We start from the raw sequence: 26,066 nt of genomic DNA on the forward strand, positions 1-26,066 counted from the left end.
TGTTGGTGGACAATGCAATGTTGAATCTGTTTGGTGTGATATAAGCACTTGGAAAGGAAAAATGAGAGTAGGTGTGTGTTATAGGCCAAATGAATCTGATGAGTATAATGAGCAGTTGTGCAGAGAAATAGTGGGCCAGTACATCAGAGTGTCTTATAATGGGAGATTTTAATTTTCCAGAGATTGGCTGGAATTTGTGGGTTGGTCATTCACACACTAGCAAGGCTTTTGTGGATTTATTGCATGATTGTTTTCTACAGCAGCATGTTCGGGAGGCAACTAGAGGGAGTACTACTCTTGATGTGATTATCAGTAGTGATTCTTCAACCATCAAGAATCTGCAGATAAAGGAACCACTAGGTGGCAGTGATCATAGTGTGCTGAAGTGGGATTTACTCAAAACGGTAACTATAATCAGGGATAAAGGGAAGGATTTTTGCTTTCGTAAAGGTGATTACGGTGGTCTGAGACAGTATTTAAATTCTGTACGGTAGGATCAACTGATGATGTTACCAACAGCATATTCAAAATGGAAAGCATTCAAGGAATTAATCTTGGAAGCTACTAGGCTTTTCATACGAACAAAGAAATATTGTTCAAGATTTAGGCCTATATGGATGACACAGACGAACAAATTAGACATGTGACAGAGAAGAAAAATTGCATGGGATACATATAAATTAACATGTGACAGAAGCCTATGATAGATATAAGCTGGTCTGTAACCAAGTTACAAAGGAGGTTAGGCCGACGAAGGCAGATTACGAGAAATCTTTGAAAGAGAATGCAAAGAGAAACAGCAAAGAGTTGTTTACTTATGTAAACTGTAGAAGGAAGGGGTTGAATCAGATTGGTCCACTTGATATCGATGGTTCAACAGTTCATGATCCTGCTCAGGTAGCTAACAAACTAAATGAATATTTTGCATCTACATTCACACATGAGAAGTTATTCGGGGGGTGGAATGCCAGAGGTGTAATTAACTCTGGCAGTAAGCTGGATAATCTTGTAATAACTGAGAGTAAAGTGGAGGAGAAATTGTTGAAGATAACATTAAAAAGGTGCCTGGGGTGGATGGAATCTATCGAGTTATATTAAACGAGGTGGCAAATGAAGTAAGCAAACCCTTAGCCATAATTATGAGAGCTTCCCTGGACTCAGGGGAGGTACCCATGGACTGGAGATGTGCAAATGTGAACCCAATCCACAAAAAATTATCAAAGGGGGAGAGAGTAATTACAGAGCTGTTAGTTTAACTTCTGGTCCAGGGAAATTAATGGAGGCACTGGTTAAAGAAGCTTTGCAGGATCATCTAGACAAGACTTCAGTTATAGCTCGGACACAGCATAGGTTTTTAAGGCGAAGTCTTGACTGACAAATTTGATTGTATACTATGATGTGATCACAAAGGAACTGAATGCCAAAAATAAATTTGATATCATATACTTGTATTTCAGGAAATCTTTTGATACTGTTGCACATGGAAGACTGCTGCACAAATTGGAGCAGTGTGGCATTGGAGGCAAATTGCTGCTATAGATAAAGGGATGGTTGTGTGGGAGAAGACAGAGAGTGGTAATCAATGGACACTGCTCTTCGTGGACTAATGTTATTAGTGGAATCCCTCAGGGTACAGTTGGGTCCATTGTTGTTTTCTGTATTTATAAATGATGTTGATGATGGTATATCAGGCTTAATGTCCAAGTTTGCAGACGATACGAAGGTTGGCAGGGTTGTTAATGACACTAATGACAGTACACCGCTGCAGCAGGATCTAGAAAAGTTGAGCAGATGGGCTGAGATGTGGCAAATGAAGTTTAACATTGACAAATGTAAAGTGCTGCATATGGGAAGCAGTAATCCCAGAGTAACGTATCAACTCTGTGGTACCACACTGACAGTAGTAGAGAATGAAAAAGACCTTGGGGTAATTGTGCATGCAGATATGAAGTTTTCTGAGCAGTGCGGATGGTCTGCAAGAGGAATACAGGAATTTTTCTAGCACGGATAAGGAGGTGATTATCCCCTTGTATAAGGCAATGGCCTTGAGTACTGTATACAGGTCTGGAGGCCTCATTTTAAGAAGGATGTAGAGCTTTTGGAACAAATACAGAGAAGGGGCAACAAGATTAGTGAACAGAACAAAGGGTTGCTCTTACGAAGAAAGAATTAAGTTTTGCAAATTACAGTGTCTGGAGACTAGGCAACTGCGAGATGATCTGATTGAGGTGTATAAAGCCTTGAATGGTTTGAGCATGCTCAATGCTAATGGGATTCTACCTCTTGCTTAGAATAATTGCCTGAGAGGGCATAAATTCAAATCGAGAAGAGACGGTTGTAGTATAGATGTGCAGAAGTTTGCCTTTAGACAGCAGGTGGTTGATTGCTGGAACAAACTGCCATTTGCTGTTGTAGAAGTTGATAGCTTAAATAGATTCAAGGCAGAACTTGAGAAACATTTGGAGCGAAGGGATGGGTGAAATAAGGGTTTTTTTTTTTTTTTTTTTTGGCTTATTCTATATAAGCTTGCTTTCTTGCATCATGTGCACTTGCTTGTGCTAATGATAAAACTCTTGTCTCACTAATATTCCACCTAACTTGCTACATACTAATTAATTTAAGCATTGTATTCTTATTAGATATCTTCCGATCACTCCCAATATTATTAGTAATGTTCAAAAAAGTTACTTGTCTACCCTTCCTAGTAAAAAAAGTAAACTGCAGCCATTATCAACCCACTGCAGGATGGAAGCCTCCTCAACAATTCATTCTAAGGGAAATGGACCATACTTTGCCACACTGGTCCAATGCGGGTTGGCAGATCGACCGTATTTAGCAGTCGGGGGCTTGAACCCCAGTCTACTCAAAGAGCGTGTGCTGCCGCACTCCTGCTTCTGACCACTCAAGGGTAACAGCTACAGAGCCATTATCCTTCCTAGTATAATAGCTAAATGCCCTATAAACAATGTAAAGATCTAAAGGAAGCACCCCTGCAATAACCTGCAAGGCATTGGTGGAAACAGATTTACATGCTCTCAATATAGTTAATAATATGGTTCTCTGTAAAGAATTTATTTTTTTTCTAAACTTAACAGTTTTAACCTGCCTAAACCAAACAGATAAAGCGTAAGACACAATAGGCAAAAATATAGATTTATAATACAGCCAAAGAACCTTCTTATTCAACCCCTCAGTCTTTTCTTGTAATTCTAACTATGGAGGCTGTAAAATTTCTAACTTATTTGCAAAATATTCTCAGTGGGCAGTAAAAGTAAAATTGTCATCTAATCAACTCCAAAGTATTTAAACTGAGGAACAAGAGGTATCTGCTTATTATCAATAGCTACTTTAGGAGGTCTACTGTAGCCTACCTTTAGTAAGCATCTGTGTTCACAAGCTGATTAGCATGTTTTTCAGGTTGAAAAATCTGGAATAACTAATGGGGTCACCTTCCACCTATGAAATTCACAATTCAACCTGTGAAATTCACGACTGGAGGAATTTAGAAATTGCTCCGGTAATCAACAAGAATCAACCCAAACCTTTCTAAACAAGTGGCAGATGGCAATGTATCATACCAGTTAGGCTGCCATAGAGGGCTAAGATATACCTGTTGTGTGTGGCTAAGATATACCTGTTGTGTGGTGTTTTGCTATGTATGTTTTTGGAAGGAATCTTGGTCTTTTCCCTTTCCCCATACTGCTTTTATTTGCCTGCTACTGAATCTGCTGCCCTTTTATATACCTCTAAAGAACTAGTATTATCATCTACTTTCCACATAACCTCTGGAATGAGTCATTGTTTTCCGAAACGAATGTATCCCAATAGACATTGAAGGTTGTTGTTGTTGTTATTTGGTTTTTAGGAGCATTAGCAACTAAGGCCATATTGCTCCGGGATTATGCGGTGGTCATTCTCTGACCTTTCCGCATCCTCCATATTTGGTGGTCACGGGCTTGAACTGTGGTCTAATGAAGAATAAGCATGGGCTCACATTGAAGGAGAGCACAATACAGTAAACCCCCGCTGTTTGGGGGGTTACGTTCCTGAGAAATGCCGCGAATACTGAAAACGCAAATACTGAGTTATAGCTCCCATAGTAATAAAGGGGTTCCGTTCCAAAGTATGAAATATATAAGAAAAACTAGTCTAAAATTTTGTCTATGTATGTATTATAGGTACCTTCATAATACAATATGACTATGTACATAGACAGTACATAGTGAAATGCAAACATATGGCATCGAAATGAAAATAAGAAACAGTTTAAAATTAAATGTAATATTTATTAGAAATTTCAAACAAATCTTTCAAACTAGTGCCTTTGCTAGCTAAAAAACTTATCCCGCCAGTGCTATCACCAGTTTCGCTAAAGTGTTGATAAAGGAGTTTTGCCTTTTCACGAATCATGAGTGAACTTAATGGAATTTTATTTTGAGTTCGGTCTTCTATCCACAGATTTAAAGCCTTTTCCATTTTTTCTAATTTAATGTCACGAGTTACAGAGCAAATTTTTGAAGCAATTAGCACGTATTCACGGACACTATGGCGGATTTTTTCTTCCGATTTCTTGATTGATCGTACCGTTGACTCATTGATTTTATAATGTTTTGCCACTAAGAAGACACTTTCACCATTAGAAATTTTGTCTAACAACTCAATTTTATTCGCCAATGTCATCACCTTCTTTGATAATTTCACATTTCCCTTGTTATTCGTAGCCATATTTTTGTACGGGTTAGAAAGAACTTGTCCAAATAAAGTCACTTTCTTCCGTTAACACACTCAAAAAAAGTCTGTTTTACACTGCAAAATGGTAGATTTATTAATTTTGTAAGCATATCAATTTATAAATTGATAAATTTATTCAATTTTAAAAGCATATAAATTAAAAACAAATGACGAAACCTTCCATGGCAAGCACATAACACATACCGAACAAGGATTAGCGAGAAACATCCAAGCTCGCGATTTTGTCACCCCTCTCCCCCACCCACTGAGCGCTGTTTTGACTGGGAAAGATAATTTTAACCACGCCCATGTTTTTTTTATGGCGGAAAATGTTCATGGCGCTTTAAAATTCACATTTTTTTAGGTTTCATTTTATGTTAAATCAGCGACCGCGAATATGCGAAACCGTGAATACAGATACCGCGAATAGTGGGCGTTTACTGTATATATAAATTGTTTTGTCAAGAGATGAATATTCCAAACCTAGAATGGTTTTGAACAAATTTCAAATATTGATTGTTCAAGTAGTTGTATATCATAAAACATACTTAGTTTTGCTTTTAAAAAAATTTTTTATCTCTATGGAAAGCTTTTGTTTAAAGTTTATTAATGGTTTTTTTTATGTACATTCTATGTAGGAAAGGTGATGCTGCTGTCTTGTCAGAAATTCGCAATTTTGTCATGGCTTACAACATTAAACAAACAATGATTGCCGAAATGACAAGGATGAGTCAAGCTTATGTGAGTCGATTCTTTCGTGGTGATATACAGGATATGCCAGAGCGTACAAAGAATGTTTTTTACATGTGGTACCTGACATGTAAACATAATCCTTTAAAACTGAGTAAGTATGATTACTATTGGAGTTTATTTTTATGAATTTATACATATTAATGTGGAGTAATTTGCTCATATGTAATAAACTTTAGGAATGCATTCATTTTATTATTGAATTCTATCAGCCAGCTTGATTCAAATTACAGACAGTGATTCCTCCATGTTTGCATATGATAGGTACCTAAAAGTTAAGTGTTTCCTGAAAAATAACTATTTGTTTTTATAATGCCTTCTCTTTTAAGAGAGTAAATTATAAAATTGAAACATTTGTATTACTTGTTTTAAAATTTTGTTGAAAATAGCAACAAGTTAGGAATAAATTTGCAATTGTATGTAATTTTTCCCAGGCCTGATAGGAGGGAGAATACAACGAAACCTTTGTCAATCAATTCATCTCTGGAGAAATTAAACAACATTCATGGGTTAGAATTTTTCTCAGCATGATCTGCACTTGTTAATATCTTTGGCTTGTGAATATCTTTGGCTGATGGAGATCAGCCAAAAAAAAAAAAAAAACCACTCCCATTTTACCCCTCTGTTCGTTTGAAATACCTGTGCAGCTGAGCCTTAAATTTATTTAGGCTATCAACTTCCACAACAAGGGATGGAAGTCTGTTCCACCAACCAACAACCCACTGGCTAAATGAAAATTTCCACACATCTATCCTACATCTGTCTTTCCTCAATTTGAATTTATGCCCTGTCAGGTAATTATTTTGAGCAAGGGGAAGAATCCCATCAGCATTGATCATGCTCAACCCATTCAAGGCTTATACACCTCTATCAGATCACCTTGCCGGTGCCTAGTCTCCAGACACTGTAATTTTCAAAGCTTAAGCATTTCTTCATAAGAGCAACCCTTTGTTCCATTCACTAATCTTGTTGCCCTTCTCTGTACTTGTTCCAACAGCTCTACATCCTTCTTAAAATGAGTCCTCCAGACCTGTATACAGTACTCAAGGCTTGGCCCGACCATTGCCTTATACAAGGGGATAATCACCTCCTTATCCCTGCTAGAAAAATTCCTGTATATCATTGACAAGAAACCATGAGCTACTCTTTCAGCCCGTCTGCACTGCTCAGAAAACTTCATATCTGCCTGCACAATTACCCCCAGGTCCTTTTCATTCTCTACCACTTTCAGTGTAGTACCACAGAGTTGATACGTTACTCTGGGGTTACTGTTTCCCATATGTAGTACTTTACATTTGTCAATGTTAAACTTCATTTGTCACCTCTCAGCCCATCTGCTCAATCTTTCCAGATCCTGTTGCAGCAGCATACTGTCAGTAGTGTCCTTAACAATCCTGCCAACCTTTGTATCGTCTGCAAACTTGGACATTAAGCTTGATATACCATCATCAATATCATTTATAAATACAGAACACAACAATGGACCCAAACTGAACCCCGAGGGACTCCACACATTAGTCCACGATGAGCAGTGTCCATTGATTACTACTCTCTGTCTTTTCCTCCTCAACCATCCCTTTATTCATAGCAGCAATTTGCCTCCAATGCCACAGTGCTCCAATTTGTTCAGCAGTCTTCCATGTGCAACAGTATCAAAAGCCTTTCTAAGATCAAATATAAAATATCAGAGTTATTTCCTGCATTATAGTATCCAATTAAATTGATAATCACCTCCTTATTCCTGCTAGAAAAATTCCTGTATATCATTGACAAGAAACCATGAGCTACTCTTTCAGCCCGTCTGCACTACTCAGAAAACTTCATATCTGCCTGCACAATTACCCCCAGGTCCTTTTCATTCTCTACCACTTTCAGTGTAGTACCACAGAGTTGATACGTTACTCTGGGGTTACTGTTTCCCATATGTAGTACTTTACATTTGTCAATGTTAAACTTCATTTGTCACCTCTCAGCCCATCTGCTCAATCTTTCCAGATCCTGTTGCAGCAGCATACTGTCAGTAGTGTCCTTAACAATCCTGCCAACCTTTGTATCGTCTGCAAACTTGGACATTAAGCTTGATATACCATCATCAATATCATTTATAAATACAGAACACAACAATGGACCCAAAACTGAACCCTGAGGGACTCCACACATTAGTCCACGATGAGCAGTGTCCATTGATTACTACTCTCTGTCTTTTCCCCCTCAACCATCCCTTTATTCATAGCAGCAATTTGCCTCCAATGCCACAGTGCTCCAATTTGTTCAGCAGTCTTCCATGTGCAACAGTATCAAAAGCCTTTCTAAGATCAAATATAAAATATCAAACTTATTTCCTGCATTATAGTATCCAATTAAATTGATCGGGTAAGACTTTCCCTTAACAAAACCATGCTTTGTCCAAGCTATAATTGAAGTCGTGTCTAGATGATGCTGCAGTGCTCCTTTAACCAGTGCCTCCATTAATTTTCCTGGAACAGAAGTTAAACTCACAGGTCTATAATTATTTGTGTCAGCCTTTGATCCTGCTTTGTGAATTGGGGTCACATTTGCACATCTCCAGTCTATGGGTACCTCCCCTGAGTCCAAAGAAGCTCTCATAATTATGGCTAAGGGTTTGTTTACTTCCTTTGCTGTCTCCTTTAATATAACTGGATAGATCCCATCCACCCGGGGTGCCTTTTTTATGTTTATCCTCAACAATTTCTCCTCTACTTTCCTCTCATCTATTTCAAAATCATCTAGCTCACTGCTAGAGTTTACTTCACCTCTGCCATTCTCCTTCCTGAATAACTCCTCATGTGTGAATGTAGATGCAAAATACTTGTTTAGTTTGGTAGCCACCTGAGCAGGATCATCAACAGTTGAACCATCAATATCTAGTGGACCAATCTGATTCATCCCTTTCCTTCTAGAGTTTACATATGTAAAGAACTCTTTTCTGTTTTTCTTTGCATCCTTTGCCAATGATTTCTCATAATCTGCCTTTGCCTGCCTAATCTCTTTTGTGGCTTGGTTACAGACCAACTTATATCTATCATAGGCTTCCATGTCACCCATTAATTTATATGTATCCCATGCATTTTTCTTCTCTGCCATATGTCTCATTAGTTCATGTGACATCTATTTAGGCCTAAACCTTGAACAATATTTCTTAGTTGGTATGTAAAGCCTAGTAGCTTCCAAGATAAATTCTTTGAATGCTTCCCATTTTGAATTTGTTGTTGGTAACATCATCAGTTGGTCCCACTGTATAGAATTTAAATACTGTCTCAGACCATCTTAGTCGTGTTTATGAAAGCAAATACCCTTCCCTTATGTTTTAATTGAATTGGTGCAAGAATATTTATTAATGCTATCAAGCCAGTGTTAGGTGAGTTCAAAAACTGCTAGTTTAGGGAGTTGGGGTGGGGGATACACATTCTAATAGATCAATGGCAGCCACAAACAGAGACAAAATTGAGCCTTGCAGTGCTTCTACTAGGTTATACAAAAGCCTTGATAGCAAAGTGTGGGAATCGTCATGCCGTGAGCAAATATATGCGCTGTGTTGGTTACTAAAAGCTTAGGTTACTGAATTTGAAGTATTTGTTAAGCTTTTAAATATGGACCCTATAGGAATATTAAAAACATAGGAGTTGCAGATTATGAATACAGAGAGAACATGTATAAGGGTTTATTATTACAGAGGTTCCAAAGGATTACCACTGTAATAATACACTACCTTCAAATGACAGACAGGACAGGAGGAAGACAGAAGATGTGCACTTAATTAAGAAACACACAGAATCTAATAGGGTACACCTGGGTGCAGGGGCATTCCTAGGGTATGTGGTGCTTGTGTGGAAATTGAAATTTGGCACCCCCTTTAAAATTTTCTTCATATATGTATGTATGTTTCTGGTTTTTAGGCACCCCTTGTTAGCGCCCAGGTGCAGTGCACCACTTTCTCCCTCAGGATGGCCTGCTTAGGTGACCAGTGTAATGTGAAGTCTTTTGTGTGATATAAGCACTGGAAAAACAAAAAAATGAGAGTAGACATAAGTTATAGGTCAAATGACTGTGATGAATAGATGAACCACTATACAGGTAACTGGAATGGGTGAGTAAATTAGAATTTTTTTATCATTGGGAATTTCAACTCTCCAAATATTTACTTGCTTTTATGGGTTGGTCGCTTACACAATAGCAGAATATTTCTGGATTTAGTTTTTTTCTCTGTTTCTTATTTTCTCTGCCAGCACTTTAGAGAAGTAACAAGAGAAAGCAGTAGTCTTGATCTGCAGCATTCAGTAAAATCTTGATGCTGGATTTATTTAAAGCTATAATTACAGTCAGTAAAAGGAAGAGATTTTACTTTCACAAAGGGGACAGCTATGATCCTAGATAGTTTTAAATTGTTTTCAGTGGGACCAATTGATGTTGTTTAGCAACTGCAAATGTTAAATGGGAAGTATTTTCAGAGAAATAATTTTAGAAGCTACTTTTCTGTTTATACCACCTAAGTGATATTGATTATCAATATTGGATATTAAATTAACTGATGAGACTAGTGTTGCAGGAGAAAAATGTACAGAATTATTAATGAGTGGGCACAGAAGGTTATACCTACTGCAGGTATAACCTTCTGTGCCTATTGCAATCAAGTAACTAAGAGTTAGGCAGGCTAAGGATTTGAGCTCTTTGGCTAAGAATGCAAAGAAAAGCAACTAAGAAATCTTTGCTTGTGTCAGGGGTCGGCAGCCTGTGGCTCTTTGAGCATGTAAGTGCGGCTCTTTAACATTTAGCCCACATGAAACAAAGCTTGAAATGGAGTTAGAGGACTTAAAAATCAAGGGCATGTGGAGCGCAAGACTAAAATGCTTTAAAAACTGAAATTGAGGTTTTGGAGAGGCAAAAGGCTGCCCTTGCAATTTTACATAAATGGATGTCGATAGATTAGTTGAAAAAGCAAGACCAAATTGTGTTCGATGCATGGTGTAGCTTCCTGGACACATATAAATTTGAAAATATATGCATTTGGACTTCTCTCAGTTTTTGGTTTTGACAAATTTCTGCGGGCAAATGTTTTCGAACATGAACTATATTAAAAATAAATCAAGAAACCGTCTGAACGATGCAAGTCTCTCAGCATGTTTAAAGATGAAAATTGCAGTATACTTCCCTGATGTTGAGAGACTCGCTCAAGAAGTTCAGCAGCAAAAGTCACATTAATTACAAATATTATTAATAAATAATATTTCAAAATATATATATTTTTAATAAAACACCTTCCCACTCTATTCCATTTCTTAAAAAACTCCCCCACCTCTTCAGCTTTAGCTGAAGTGCAGCTCTTCGGATTCTCTCTTGTTTTTTAATTGGATCAAAAATGGCTCTTCATTCAAAAAGGTTGCCAACCTTTATAATAACTAGAAAGTTATTATAAGTTATTTCTAGTTAATAACTAGAAAGAAAGGTATAAATCACATTGGCTTATTGAATATGAATGGCATAGTATTATTATTACTTGTAGTCGCAAATTATGGAAGAAAGCAAGCTTATACAGCATCTGCCAAAAAAAAAAACTTCCCATTTCAACTGTCCATCCCCTCTACCAGTTTATCTGGTCCTTCTTTTAATTTATTTAAAGAAATAACTACCACTTCTACAACATCTATGGCAGTTTATTACTATCAGCTACCCTGGCTGAAGGCAAATTTATGGATAATCTCACCTGCAACCATTCAGTAAAATCTTGATGCGGGATTTAAAACCATTCTTCTTTGGTTTGAATTTATGCCCCTTCATGTCTGTAGTCTGAGCAATAGGAAGGATTCTACTAGCATTGAGCTTACTCAATCCATTCAAGGCCTTAAACTCCTCAATCAGATCTCCTTGCAAGTGCCTAGTGTCTCCAGATGCTGCAATTTGCAGAACTGAAGTTTCCATTACTCTGAGTGTAGTATCATGCTCAGAGTAATGGAAACGTCAGACTAATGTTATTAGAGGAGTCCCACGAAGAGCAGTGTCTGTTAATAACTATTCTCTTTTTTTTACAACTCAACCATCCATTTCTTTAGAGGCTCTTAATGCCACACTGCTCCAATTTGTATAGCAGTCTTTTATGTTCAACAATATTAAAAGCTTTCCTGAAATCCAAGTATATGATATAAAATTATTTTTTGCATCCAGTTCCTTTGTTATTGCACCATAGTATCCAATAAGATTTGTCAGACAAGATTGTTCCTTAAGAAATCCATGCTCTGACTGTAGTATAATTGCATTCCTCTCTAGATAGTTTTGCAGCATTACTTCTTTTACCAGAGTCTTCCTGGAATAGAAGGTAAGCTAACAGGTCTATATTTATTCATGTCACCTTTTGATCCCCTTTTATGAATTGGGAATATATTTGCTCATGTCCAATTTCCAATTCGTAGGGACCTTTTCAGAATCCAGAGATGTACTCATAATTATGGCTAAGGTTTTCATATCTGCTTTGCTGTCTCCCTTAATATAATTGGATAGATCCTATCCACTCCAGGTATCCTTTTTATTAATTTGTTAAATAGCTTTAATTATTTTTCTTCTACTTTTTTCTCAGTTATCATAATATAATTTAGCCTTCTGTTAGGTTTTAAGGCATTCCCCCCTACCTAAAGAACTCCCCATGTGTATGAATCTAGATTGGTTTTGGGTTTTTTTTTTTTTTTTTTTTAGGAGCATTAGCAACTAAGGCCATATTGCTCCAGGAATATGCGGTGGTCATTTCCTAACCTTTCCGCATCTACTGTATTTGGTGGTGATGGGCTCGAACCCCGGTCTAATCAAGAAGCGTGTGCTACGCACTGCTGTTCCTTTCCACCTGGCTACGGAGGCGCCTATGAATCTAGAAGTCAAATACCTATTGAGTTTGTTGGCAACCTGAGCAGGATCAACAGCTGAACCAAAAGAAGTCTTTGCTGCTTTTCTTGCCATTCTTTGCCAGAGACTTCTTGTAATCTAGCTTAGCTTGACTAGCCTCCTTTGTGACATGATTACAGACTACTTTATAGCTACTGTTGGCATCTTTATCACAATTTATATATGCCTCTCATCAGTGGTGGATCCAGAAAAAAATGACAGGAGGGGCACCATTTGTGTCAGGGGGCACCATTTTGTGCCTTGTTTGTGCATAAACAAGGCACAGAATAATGCACAGAACAAAACAAATATTACACTCAAACATAATGTGACTGGTGGACACAGGCACACAGCTAAAGTGTGAATTTCTTTGAAGTAGTAGTAGTAGTAGTAGTAGTAGTGGCATGTGATGCAAGATAGCAAATGTATGAGCTTATGCAGCATCAGCCAAAAAAAAAAAAAAAAAAAATCACACCATTCCCTCCAAATGCCTGTCCAGTTCCTCCTTAAATTTATTCAACCTATCAACTTCCACAATGACAGATGGAAGTTTGTTCCAGCAATTAACCACCCGCTGGCTAAAGGCAAATTTCCGCACATCTATTCTACATCTGTCTTTTCTTAATTTGAATTTATGCCCCCTTAGGTTCGTAATCTGAACAAGTGGAAGGATTCCATCAGAATTCAGCGTGCTCAACCCATTCAAGGCCTTATATACCTCAATCAGATCACTGCGCAGGTGCCTGGTCTCCAGCCACTGCAATTTGCAGAACTTAAGCCTCTCTTGGTAAGAGGATCCCTTCATTCCCCTCACCAATCTTGTTGCCCTTCTCTGTACATGCTCAAGTAAATCTACATCCTTCCTAAAATGAGGCCTCTAGACTTGTACGCAGTACTCAAGGCGTGGCCTGACCATTGCCTTATACAGAGGGATAATCACCTCCTTTTCCCTGCTAGCAAAATTCCTATATATCATTGACAAAACCCCATGACCTGCCCTAGCAGCCTGTCTGCATTGCTGAGAAAACTTCATATCTGACTGCACAATTACTGCCAGGTCTTTTTCATTTTCTACCACCTTAAGTGTAGTACCACACAGTTGGTACGTTTCTTTGGGGTTACTTCTACCCATATGCAGTACTTTGCATTTGTCAAGGTTAAACTTCAGTTGGCACTTCTTAGCCCATCTGCCCAAATTATCTAGATCCTGTTGCAGTAGCACACTGCCATTACTGTCATTAACAACTCTGCCAACCTTTGTATCATCTGCAAACTTCGACATTAAGCCTGATATACCTTCATCAATATCATTGATAAATATACAAAACAACAGTGGACCTAACACCGAACCCTGTGGGACTCCACTAATAACATTAGTCCAAGAAGAGCAGCACCCATTGATTACCACCCTCTGTCTTCTCGCACTTAACCATCCTTTTATCCATTGTAGCAACTTACCCTTAATACCATTCTGCTCCAATTTGTACAATAGTCTTCCATGCGCAACAGTGTCAAAAGCTTTCCTGAAATCCAAATATATGATATCAAAATTATTTTTTGCATCCAGTTCCTTTGTAACCACATCATAAAGTAAACATTACACATGACCAAACTGCATGACACCTTAAACTAGAATGGTGATCACATCAGCATCACTGTTGCCAACTGGAGTCAGTTGAAAATAGCTGAGCCACAATGCAAAAATAGATAAAATCCTATGTTAGCAATTAAAAAAAAAAAAAAAAAGTTTTTGTAGCTAAAGAGAATTTAAACGATTGTATATATTCACCAAAAAATGACACGGGGGGAATCTGCCACTGCCACTCATGCATTTTTCTTCTTTCTTGCAAGTGTCATCAGTTCATCTGACATCCATTTAGGCCTAAGCCTGGAAAATTATTGCTTAGTTGGTATGAGAAGGCTAGTAGAAGTCAGGGTAATCCCCAAAGGAGAGATGTGATCTTGTTTAGAAAACTGAATGTCATTGAAGATGAGTATGGGAGAGTAGTCTCCGGTTTTGTTAAAAATGAATCAGGATGGATTCATTTTTCACAAAAAAAAAAAAAAAGAATCAGGAAATCAATATTTGAGGAATTTGGTCATGGATAATCAAGAAGTCCTGTCTGTGCATGGATAGGATTTTCACTTAGTAGGAGAAGGTCTTTAATATATGAGAAATAAAGAGTAGCAGACAGAACTGAGCTTTGGGGAAACACCAGCATTAGTCGAGAAGTTAAAATGTGAAGAGCCACTGCCATCAACGTTCATTCTGCAAAAAATGGGCAGAGAAAAAACTAGCTGTGCAATTGGAAGAAACATACAGTAGGGCATAAGATAGGAGCTTATGTAGAAGACATTTATGCCAAATGATCAGTAAGCTTTGGAAATTTTGAGTTGTCCCTTTTTAGGAACTGGCTGGATAGGAACAAATTTAACAGACTGGAAAACCCCCAGTAGAACAAGAAAGTGTAAAAAGGAGACACATAACAGTAGCAAGCTCAGAAGCACTATTTTAAGAACAAGGGTTGAAATGCCATAAAGACCTGGTATCAAAATTGTTCAGAATTCTTCTAATATCCTCCTTTTTAGAAGACCATGGGAGACATTTATTGGATTGCATTTGTTATGGTCAGAGGTGATTTACCAAGATCATTGATACAAGAGTTAAAATAGGATGCTAATTTAAAGATTCAATGCGCAAGGCATATTTGCATCCTATATATAATAGAATGCTAATATAATCTTTAGTTTGAGTATGCATTAGAACCATTAAACTGTAACAGAGATAGAAATATAGATGAACATAAACTGCAGTAACTAGCTTTGGGCAGAGAACTATTTGGAACAGAAGCTTTCTTGTTCAAATAGTAGTCAATTTTTTTATTCTTAACCAGTTCAGAATTAAGTTTGGATTGATTGATATTGTTTTCCAACTGTTATAAGCTTTAGCGTAATCAGAAAATGAACCCTGAGATTTGGATACAAATAATTGTGGTATGCTACATTCTTATCTTGAATAGCCTTAGTGCATTTATTGGAAACCCACCATTATATAGGACTAAATTTTAGGGTGGAATGCATAATAAAGGATTTCGTTCCTATAAGAATAATTTCACTGACACAGTCAGAGAAAATTTTAGAATCAGAATATTTAAAACAGTAATTCAACCATGGAAGGAGGAATATAAACAAATTAAATCATTCCATTCACACTTGTAATGCCCAAATGACATTGGGTTGATAATGGCCATGAGAGAAAGTCTACACTGGACAAGAGACATCACCAAGTAGATCTCAGTAACTAGAGGACCACTAATATTAACTGATTAATTTTGAAGAGTTGAGGAAAAGATTGAATGTTGAGTGTGTGCAGTTAAGATTATCTGGTTCTGGTAGTTATGTGAAAAAGTTGTGTAAGCCCATTAGAAATTGCTAAAGCCTTAGCATCTCAACCATTTGTATCTGTTTAACTATAAAATTGAAGCCAGGTAGAGCTGTCAACATTAAAATTACTAAGAAAAATTACCTCTCAAGATATAAACTATTTGTCATTTTATGCACCGTGATAATAATATTATTATTATTATTATTATTAGCCATATGGTGCAAGGAAGCCTGAGTCTTACACTGCACCAGCCAAAAAAAAAAAAAAAATTCTGAATTACCCGGGGGGGGGGGGGGAGAGAGAGAGAGAGTCAGAAGTAGAAGGGAATTACCAAGAATAATGATATCCAGCTCAGGACCCTGGGTGTACCAAGCCCATACTCACCAGATGTGAGCCCCTGGGGTTATTGATATCGAAAACATCTTTAGTGGGATTAGTTGAATTTCTGTGTGACGAAAAAGGGTTAGAAAAAAGCATTATGAAAAATGGTGGCATAATGTAACGTATAATAATGTTATAATATAATATATTGTACCACCACATTATTATATGACGTAACCATAATTTAATTAATTTCTTTAATGTACAATTTTAGTTCAATTCTTAACTTCTGATTTTAGTTTTTTAAATAGAGACTTCCCTTCCCTTTTCACAATTCATGTAACTATAATGGATCATTGAGGTGAATGCCGCTTTTATTAAACCTTGACTAAAGCACATATTTTCTGTATGACATAACATATTATTATTATTATTGTGTTACATCATATAATGCCGACTGGGCTAGCCAGGTGGGTAAAGTGCCTGCCTGCCTGGCAATCCAAAGGTCGCGGGTTCGAATCTTGCCTCGGGCTTGGATCACAGTAAAATGCAAAAACCTTGGGAGGTGCATTATGGCCACAAAAGCCGATGCACCAACAACTAACAAAAAAACATCATATAATATTCTCCAAATTAATAGAATTTCGACACAGAAGAAGTCCACATGAACATATATTATTATGATTAAACAATTCACCTAATTACCTAATTGCCTAACCATAATACGTGAGAATATTATATTGTAGATTATTTCAAATGAATCAAATGTCAACACAGAGGAAATCCATGTTTGAGTTCCATTGTTATGGAAAACAATAATAAATGTAAATGGCCTCCAGCTAAAACTGTAGCCTAAAGTATGAGAGAATACTGTATTACCAACATAAGAAACAGAAATTGGATGAAAAAAAAATTCAGAGACTTCCCAACACTATGATTGCTGCAAATGATTGATTACAACAATCATCATGGTGTCACGATTTAAAGATGTTTTCAATGCCTGCCAGATTAATGTCCCAGGTATATTTTCTTTTTTTTTTTTTCAATAAATGAGCGTCATTTTAATAAAAGAGGCATCTCTAATCCAGCATTTAGCATTCTCACAACCTATTGTTCTCATTACTCCCTACTATATTTGAAAAACTCATTCCATAGTTCTGTATTTTTCCTCTTATTTCGGTTTAAAGCAACCTGACTAAATTTCTCAATGAAATTACTTCTTTTATTTTATTATTACTATTATTTTTATGTTTATTATTTTTTTTCTTCAAAGTTTCTATTCCCCATCACCATAATGTTCCTCTCACTATATACCTCGATGCACCCCATCATATGCTCTGCTAGTTCAGACACTTTGGTGTACCCTTTAGCCATGTGTTTTGTGTTCATCTATGTGAGTTTCAAATCCTCTCCTGATCTTACTTATGCATGGCTTGTCACATTTACTTGTATTTTGTATAAGTTTTCTATAATCAAACACTAAGATTGTTGATTATGTATGAAGGGCTTTTCAAGAAACATGACATCAGCAATTTGAGAAAGTCAAATATGTACACCTTGTTACTCATTGCACAGATAAAGAAGAATCTTGTGTAGAGTTTGTAACATTGGTGATCATATACTAATATAATTAGTGTATGACATGTACTAATATAATTATCTTGATGTATTAAGTTATTGGAATAGTTTATTTCTTTATGGATATCACTTGTGAAGAAAACATCTCACTTTCATTCACAGATCAAGAATATTTTAGGGAAGAGGATGCTAGAAGTTTTATAAAACTCTTAATAGGGATCTAAATGATTTTGTGATAACTGAGAGAAAAGTGGAAGAGAATTTGTTGAAGCTAACATAAAAAAAAACACTGTATGTGCACCCTGTATGCATGAAAAATGTTTTATTTTATGTGAAAACATCCTTGGCTTGGACGAGGTTAAAAAGGTTTAGTATGAAAAGAATCCAAACACGTTTAACATTTTAAAGCTTTTTTTTTTTTTTTGACAGTTTCATGAATTTGAGGTTGCAATACATGTTCAGTAGGTGATTTATCTGCAATGGGATTGTGATAGTTAAAATGTGATACATACATTTCAGATTGTAAAGAGTGTAAATGTCTTTGAATCACAGCATCAATTATAGTTCCATGATTAGTAGTCAATACAGATCTAGAAGTATTTAACATTAGCCCAAATTTATTTCTAAGAAGGCAGTCAAAGGTTTGGATTGAGTATCTGCAAAATTAACATTGAAATCTCTACTAAGTATCATTGGTATTCAGCTGCATTTCTTGTGAGAAAATTGTAGCAATGCAACTCCTTCAATCGTGTAAGGAAGTAAAACGAAATGGTTAGTAGTCGATACAGATCTAGAAGTATTTAACATTAGTTCAAATTTATTTCTAAGACGTCAGTCAAAGGTTTGGATTGAGTATCTGCAAAATTAACATTGAAATCTCTACTAAGTATCATTGGTATTCAGCTGCATTTCTTGTGAGAAAATTGTAGCAATGCAACTCCTTCAATCATGTAAAGAAGTAAAACGAAATGGGCTAATTCAATGATGTGTTTGATCTTTTGGTTAGGTGAAATGTAAATGACTACCGACAACATCATTTGACCATCAGGAAGAAGGCATTCAGCTGCACAAATGTCTCCAACAGGTCTAACACTCATGGATTTGCCAACAATTTGTCGATAAATCACTTCCATATGAGAAGTAACAACACGAGTACAATTTTCTCTCTTATGATAAACTGCTACACCACCAGCTTGTTGATCTTCTCGTTTGAATTAAATGACACAATCGAAGTTAGGTATGCTTATTTTTCTTTGTCATTTAGCCACGTTTCAGAAAGTAGAAGTAAATTGGATTGTTGTGTGAGTGCATCAATGAGATCGTCACTGTGAGTATGTAAACTTTGACAATTTAATGTTAGAATTGAAAGATCTTGTCATTTACTGATGAACTCGCATAAAAGTATTTTGTATGGTAAATAGAGGATTACTCGACAACCTGGTCATTTCAGCTTGAAGTGCAAGAGTAGATGTAGTGCTCCCAGTCCATGATAAAATTTCTTTTCTCCATTTGCAGCAATAATGTAAAGATTATTGATATTGGTAACTCGAGATAATGCACCATAAACTAGTTGTTGTTTGTGACATTTCTCGTGTATTCATATAAACTACAGAATCGAAAGTAGTTCCCTGAGATTTATGGATGGTAATAGCACAAGCCAGTATTACTGTAAAATGATTTTGTTTAGCCGAGATCATTCTGTTACTATCCAACGAAACACTTGTACTTCTTCTTGCGATTGGTATGGCTTCTAAATTGATTCCTCTAGCCATAGCAAACTGACGAGCCTTTGTTTTAGCAGGTCCTTCAAAGTCGAAGCTGGTTGTTGCAGTGTACTCTGTCTAGCTGGGTCAGGAAACAGTTGAAAATCCTCAGGTAATTAATTTGAACTGAAATCTTCAGGAAGTTCTTGAATATAATTTTGTGATGTCGTTGGTCGAGCTCCTTGATGAGAAGTCAATGTAGAAGGTTGATGTTGATCAAAATCTTGAGAAGCAGATTTTATTAAACTCTGCATTTTTATTTTTTTATGTTCTCTATGTTTTTTTACTTTTTTTTTTGTTGATATGGGAAGCTTCTTTGGTGGCTTTGAAGCTTTTATTCTTTCATACTTCTCTCGATTTCCCTCAGCTGAAGTTCTACCCATCTTCGAAATACTTTTATAAGTATTTTTACAATTCAATAGTTAGTGAAATCCATTTGTAGACTAGTATGATGTCATAACCAAAAACTACTGCAAGAAGTTATTGTTTGTTGAAGTGATTGTTTTTTTGTTGCATTCTTGAATCATAGCCATGTGAATTTTAAGCAATAAATGGTCTTGTGTGAAAGAATATTCTTTAAAAAAAAAATCTGCAGATTTTATTAACGTCTGCATTTTTTTCATTCTCCATGTTTTTGAACTCGTTCCTTTTCGACACAAGAGGCTTCTTTGGCGGCTTCAAAGCTTTTATTCTTGCATAATATACCCACTGCTTATTCTAACAAATCGTAGGGGCCAGACGTGTTCAAAGCCGCTAAGTGGATTTTTCTTATTTATTGATTTGAAATTATTGTTTTTCTAAAACTTTTGATTTAAATTTAGTAGTATAGCATTATTTCGTGATATTTCTGATTAATCTGGTGTATTTATTCTTTACTCGGCCTTGTAATTGCATAAAAGTATCGGTAAGGGTATCAACTCCACGTGTTACAAGTTACAACTCCGCTGAACGAGAAGTTTTTTTAGCCAAATTTAGCCGCTTATTGAATATTTTTTACATCAAATTATTTTTTGTAAGTAGCTTATAGACCTAGTAAGGATCGTTGGTTTATTCTGAATTGGGACAGCGAGATTTGAAAGTTAATTAATACTTAAGTGTCCATAGATTACCGTTCGTAACTTCCGCCTTTGTCTTTGTCATACGATCGTTATATATCGAACCTAGATAGCGTTAGTATAGTATACGTTATAATATTTTCAGCGATCGGTAAAATCTATTAAACTTGTTCAACTTTGTTGGCATTTAAATTGCACTTTTAACTAAATACATATACCGACTTAGATTACAAACGTAACATAATTAATTAATACATAACTGATACGGAAGTTATATAAAGGGAACTCTGAGATAATTAATACTTGACTGATTGATTAATACTTGACACTAAAAAATATATATCCTGTTATAACTGTGTTGGGAGATAAGTTAGGGTTATAAACTGAAATTGAAATTTTATTTAAATTAAAAGTAATCATGACTCAGACCAGAGCAGCAAAACAAAAGGCTCAAGCTAATGGAAGTGCTGTGGCTCAGAGGAGAACTGAGGGGGGCAGTTGCCTTCTGAGTTTGTTATGTTATTTGGTTTTTTTAGGAGCATTAGCAACTAAGGCTATATTGCTCCGTGATATGCGGTGGTCATTCCCTGACCTTTCCGCATCCTCCGTATTTGGTGGTGACGGGCTCGAACCCCGGTCTAATCAAGAAGCGACTGCTGCTCCTTCCCACCTGGCTACGGAGGCGCCCAGCCTTCTGAGTAACAGCCTTCTAAAATGCACAGCTTGCATGATGTTTGTGGAGCATTCAGGTACGGGACATGATATTGCCATGGGGGATGTCTTTGTGTGTGCACGATGCAAGGAGTGTATCGAAATCAGGCAACAACTCAGCGTTCTTATGGGCCTATATGAGAGCTTGAAGGACAGGGTGGATGCCCTCGAAGGAACTAAATTGAGGGGCCCATCAAGCTCTCAGCTGCCCACATCAACGCCAGAGCTTGCACTTAGTCATCGTGAAACACAGTGGCAACCCCCAAGGCAGAATGCGCTGGTCCCAAAGAAACTAGTAGTAGTTGGTGACTCTACTGTCAGGGAAACGGGGAACATGCTTTGTAAAAAGGATAGGTGGAACAGGACCAGGGTATGTCTGCCAGGGGCAAAGGTTGATGATGTAGAGCAGATATCATCTTTTAAGGGCACAAAAGGTGATATAGTTGTACACGTGGGCACTAACGATATCAAGGGTAGGAGACCGGCAGAATTGCTTAACAAGTACAGGTCACTGTTGAAAAAAAGCCGTGAAATAGGGTTGAATTTGAAAGTGTCTGCAATTCTGCCCAGACACGATAGGAGGGAGTATATGATGAGAGCCTTGTCGATCAATTCGGCCCTGGAAAGATTGTGCAAGGCTCAAGGGGTAGAATTTTTTTCAGCCTGGACTGTACTTGTTAACAGGAGGGATTGCTTCTACAGGGATGGGATACACTTAAATAGAAAGGGTGCAAGAATATTTGCTGATGCTATCGAGGCAGTGTTAGGTGGGTCGGAAAACTGCTAGCTTGGGGGGATACAAAGACAAATAGATTAACAGTAGCCACTGGCAGAGGTGAAAGAGATTCTTGCACTGCTTCTATTGGAATGAGCAGAAGCCTGAAAAACAAGATTCAGGATATTTCAGAGACTGCTGGGAGTCATTGCTGTACAAGTAAACACATGGGTTGTGTTAGGGTAGCTAAGAATAGAAATAGGTGCATGTATACTTGCATGTACACCAATGCTAGGAGTTTAGTAAATAAATTTGATGAATTTGAGGTATTGCTCAAAACATCGAAGGCAGATATTGTTGGGATATCAGAGACTTGGTGTCACACAGATATAAGGAATGCAGAACTGGAATTTGGGGAGTACAACGTCTACAGAAAAGATAGACTGGATAGGAAGGGAGGAGGGGTTATGCTGTTTGTTAAGAAATACATAAAATCCAAGGAAGTGAAGCCAGTGAACATCGCTGGACAGTGCAGTGTCAAGTCAGTTTGGTGTGACATAAGCATTGGGAGATCAAAATTGAGAGTAGGAGTGTGCTAGGCCTAATGACTCTGATGAGTATAATAAGAAACTGTACAGGGAAATAGAGTGGGCCAGTAAATGAGAGAGTCTTATAATGGGAGATTTTAATTTCCAAGATATTGACTGGAATTTGTGGGCTGGTCACTCACACACTAGCAAGGCTTTTGTGTTTATTGGATGATTGTTTTCTACATCAGCATGTTCGGGAGGCAGCTAGAGGGAGGAATACTCTTGATTTGATTATCAGCAGTGATTCTTCATGCATTAAGAATCTGCAGATAAATGAACCACTAGGTGGCAGTGATCACAGTGTGCTGAAGTGGGATTTACTCAAAGAGGTAACTACCATTAGGGGTAAAGGGAAGGGTTATTGCTTTCGTAAAGGCGACTACGATGGACTGAGACAGTATTTAAATTCTATACAGTGGGACCAACTGATGATGTTACCAACAGCAAATGCAAAATGGGAAGCATTCAAAGAACTTATCTTGGAAGCTACTAGACTTTACATACCAACTAAGAAATATTGTTCAAGGTTTAGGCCTAAATGGATGTCAGATGAACTGATGAGGCATATGGCAGAGAAGAAACATGCATGGGATACATACAAATTAACACATGACACAGAAGCCTATGATAGATACAAGTTGATCTGTAACCAAGTTACAAAGGAGGTTAGGCAGGCGAAGGCAGATTACGAGAAATCTTTGGCAAGGGATGCAAAGAAAAACAGCAAAGAGTTCTTTACTTATGTAAACTCTAGAAGGAAGGGGATGAATCAGATTGGTCCACTTGATATCGATGGGTCAACTGTTGATGATCCTGCTCAGGTAGCTAACAAACTAAATGAATATTTTGCATCGACATTCACACATGAGGAGTTATTTAGCGAGGGGAAAGCCAGAGGTATATTCAACTCTAGCAGTAAGCTAGAGAATCTTGTAATAACTGAGAGTAAAGTGGAGGAGAAATTGTTGGAGATAAACACAAGAAAGGCACCTGGGGTGGATGGGATCTATCCAGTTATATTAAAGGAGGCAGCAAAGGAAGTAAGCAAACCCTTAGCCATAATTATGCGAGCTTCCTTGGACTCAGGGGATGTACCCGTGGACTGGAGATGTGCAAATGTGACCCCAATTCACAAGGGAGGATCAAAGGCTGACACAAGTAATTATAGACCTGTGAGTTTAACTTCTGTTCCAGGAAAATTAATGGAGGCACTAGTTAAAGAAGCACTGCAGGATCATTTAGACAAGACTTCAGTTATAGCTTGGACACAGCATGGTTTTGTTAAGGGGAAGTCTTGCCTGACCAATTTGATTGGATACTATGATGCAGTCACAAAGGAACTGGATGCAGGGAATAACTTTGATATTATATACTTGGATCTTAGAAAGGCTTTTGATACTGTTGCACATGGAAGACTGCTGCACAAATTGGAGCAGTGTAACATTGGAGGCAAATTGCTGCTGTGGGTAAAGGGGTGGCTGAGGGGGAGAAGACAGAGAGTGATAATCAATGGACACTGCTCGTCGTGGACTAATGTTATTAGTGGAGTCCCTCAGGGCTCAGTGTTGGGTCCATTATTGTTTTCTGTATTCATAAATGATATTTATGATGGTATATCAAGCTTAATGTCGAAGTTTGCAGACGATACAAAGGTAGGCAGGGTTGTCAAGGACACTACTGACACTATGCTGCTGCAACAGGATCTGGAAAGGTTGAGCAGATGGGCTGAGAGGTGGCAAATGAAGTTTAACATTGACAAATGTAAAGTACTACACATGGGAAACAGCAACCCCGGAGCAACGTATCAACTCTGTGGTACTACACTGACAGTGGTAGAGAATGAAAGGGACCTGGGGGTGGTTGTGCAGGCAGATATGAAGTTCTCTGAGCAGTGCAGACGGGCTGCAAGAGTAGCTCATGGTGTATTGTCAATGATATATAGGAATTTTTCTAGCAGGGATAAGGAGGTGATTATTCCCTTGTATAAGGCAACGGTCAGGCCACACCTAGAGTACTGTATACAGGCCTGGAGGCCTCATTTCAAGAAGGATGTAGAGCTGCTGGAACGAGTACAGAGAAGGGCAACAAGATTAGTGAATGGAACAAAGGGGTGCTCTTACGAAGAAAGGCCTAAGATTTGCAAATTACAGTGTCTGGAGACTAGGCACCGGCGAGGTGATCTGATAGAGGTGTATAAAGCATTGAATGGTTTGAGCATGCTCAATGCTGATGGGATTCTTCCTCTCGTCGCTTAGAATAATCACCTGAGAGGGCATAAATTCAAATTGAGGAAAGACAGCTGTAGGATAGACGTGCGGAAATTTGCCTTTAGCCAGCGAGTGGTTGGTTGGTGGAGCAGACTTCCATCCCTTGTCGTGGAAGTTGATAGCCTAAATAATTTTAAGGCTCAGCTGGACAGGTATTTTGAACGAACAGAGGGGTGAAGTGGAAGTGGTTTTTTTTTTTTTTTTTTTGGCTGATGCTGCATAAACTTGCTTTCTTGCATCAAATGCCTCTGCTAATGCTAATGCTAAAATGCTAAATCAACATTAGTGACTGAGTTCGTGGCCTTTAGGAAGTGACATCATTTCTGTGTCAGTATGAACTTACTCTACTGAATCAACTACGTACCCTATCAAATCAACATTACTGACTGCGTTAGCATCATTTGTGCCATTTTTGGAAGTGACATCATTTGCATCATTTAAAATCTAACAGCCACCTAATAGGAAGTGATGTAATTTTCATCATTTAGAATCTAAATTGTCAGTTTTCTTTGTTACCAATCAATTGTCAGTTTTCTTTGTTACCAATCAATTGTCACTTCTGTTACAAGAAAATTTCATTACCAATCAATTTTACTCTAGTGCTGCCATAGATGTTTTCACTTCAAAAATTTGATTCTGTTGCACATAAAAGACTGCTGTACAAATTGGAGCAGTGGTATTAAGCACAAGTTACTGCTCTGGATAAAGGGATGGTTGAGTGGGAGAAGACAGAGTGATTATTAATTGACACTGCTCTTCATGGATTAATGTTATTAATGGAGTCCCCTAGTTTTCATTGCGGGCACATTCTTGTGTTCTATTATTAATGATATTGATGAAGGTATAGCAGGCTTAGCATCTAATTTTGCAGATGATATAGGGTGGTTAATGATGGTAATCAATATAAGCTACTGCAACAATATGGGCTGAGAAATTGCAGTTGAAGTTTAACATTGACAAATGCAAGGTGCTGCATGTGGGTAGCATTAATCTCAGATTAATGTATCAACTGTATGGTACTATATTCAGATTTGTGGAAAATGAAAAAGATCTGGGGTAATTGTGCCTTTAGATATGAAGTTCTCTGAGCAGTTCAGACAGGTTTCCAGGACTGCTTATGGGGTTTTGTCAGTGATATATTAGAACTTTTCTGGCAGAATAAGGATGATATTGTCCCATCGTACAAAACAGTGGTTGGGCCATAACTTGTGTAATTCATACAGATCTGGAGGCCTCATTTTAGGAAGAATGTAGATCGGCTGGAACAGGTACGGAAAGGGCAACAAGATTAGTGAAGAAAAAAGGGTAGTCT

The 26,066-nt window shown here is 37.5% G+C and overlaps 1 protein-coding gene across 1 annotated transcript in view; it reads left to right on the forward strand.

The window, feature by feature from the left end:
* LOC150085552 (homeobox-containing protein 1-like) overlaps positions 1–26,066 on the forward strand; it is a 425,950-nt gene that overhangs the window by 278,495 nt on the left and 121,389 nt on the right. The window contains exon 6 of the mRNA XM_090374597.1: positions 5,370–5,575. Within this exon, the coding sequence (XP_090230723.1) occupies positions 5,370–5,575 (206 nt within the window). The remainder of the gene's footprint in view (positions 1–5,369; positions 5,576–26,066) is intronic.

Source organism: Mastigoproctus giganteus, chromosome 5, assembly GCF_048544385.1.
Source record: "Mastigoproctus giganteus isolate SK-2022 chromosome 5, ASM4854438v1, whole genome shotgun sequence".
NCBI classification, from domain to species: Eukaryota; Metazoa; Arthropoda; class Arachnida; order Uropygi; family Thelyphonidae; genus Mastigoproctus; species Mastigoproctus giganteus.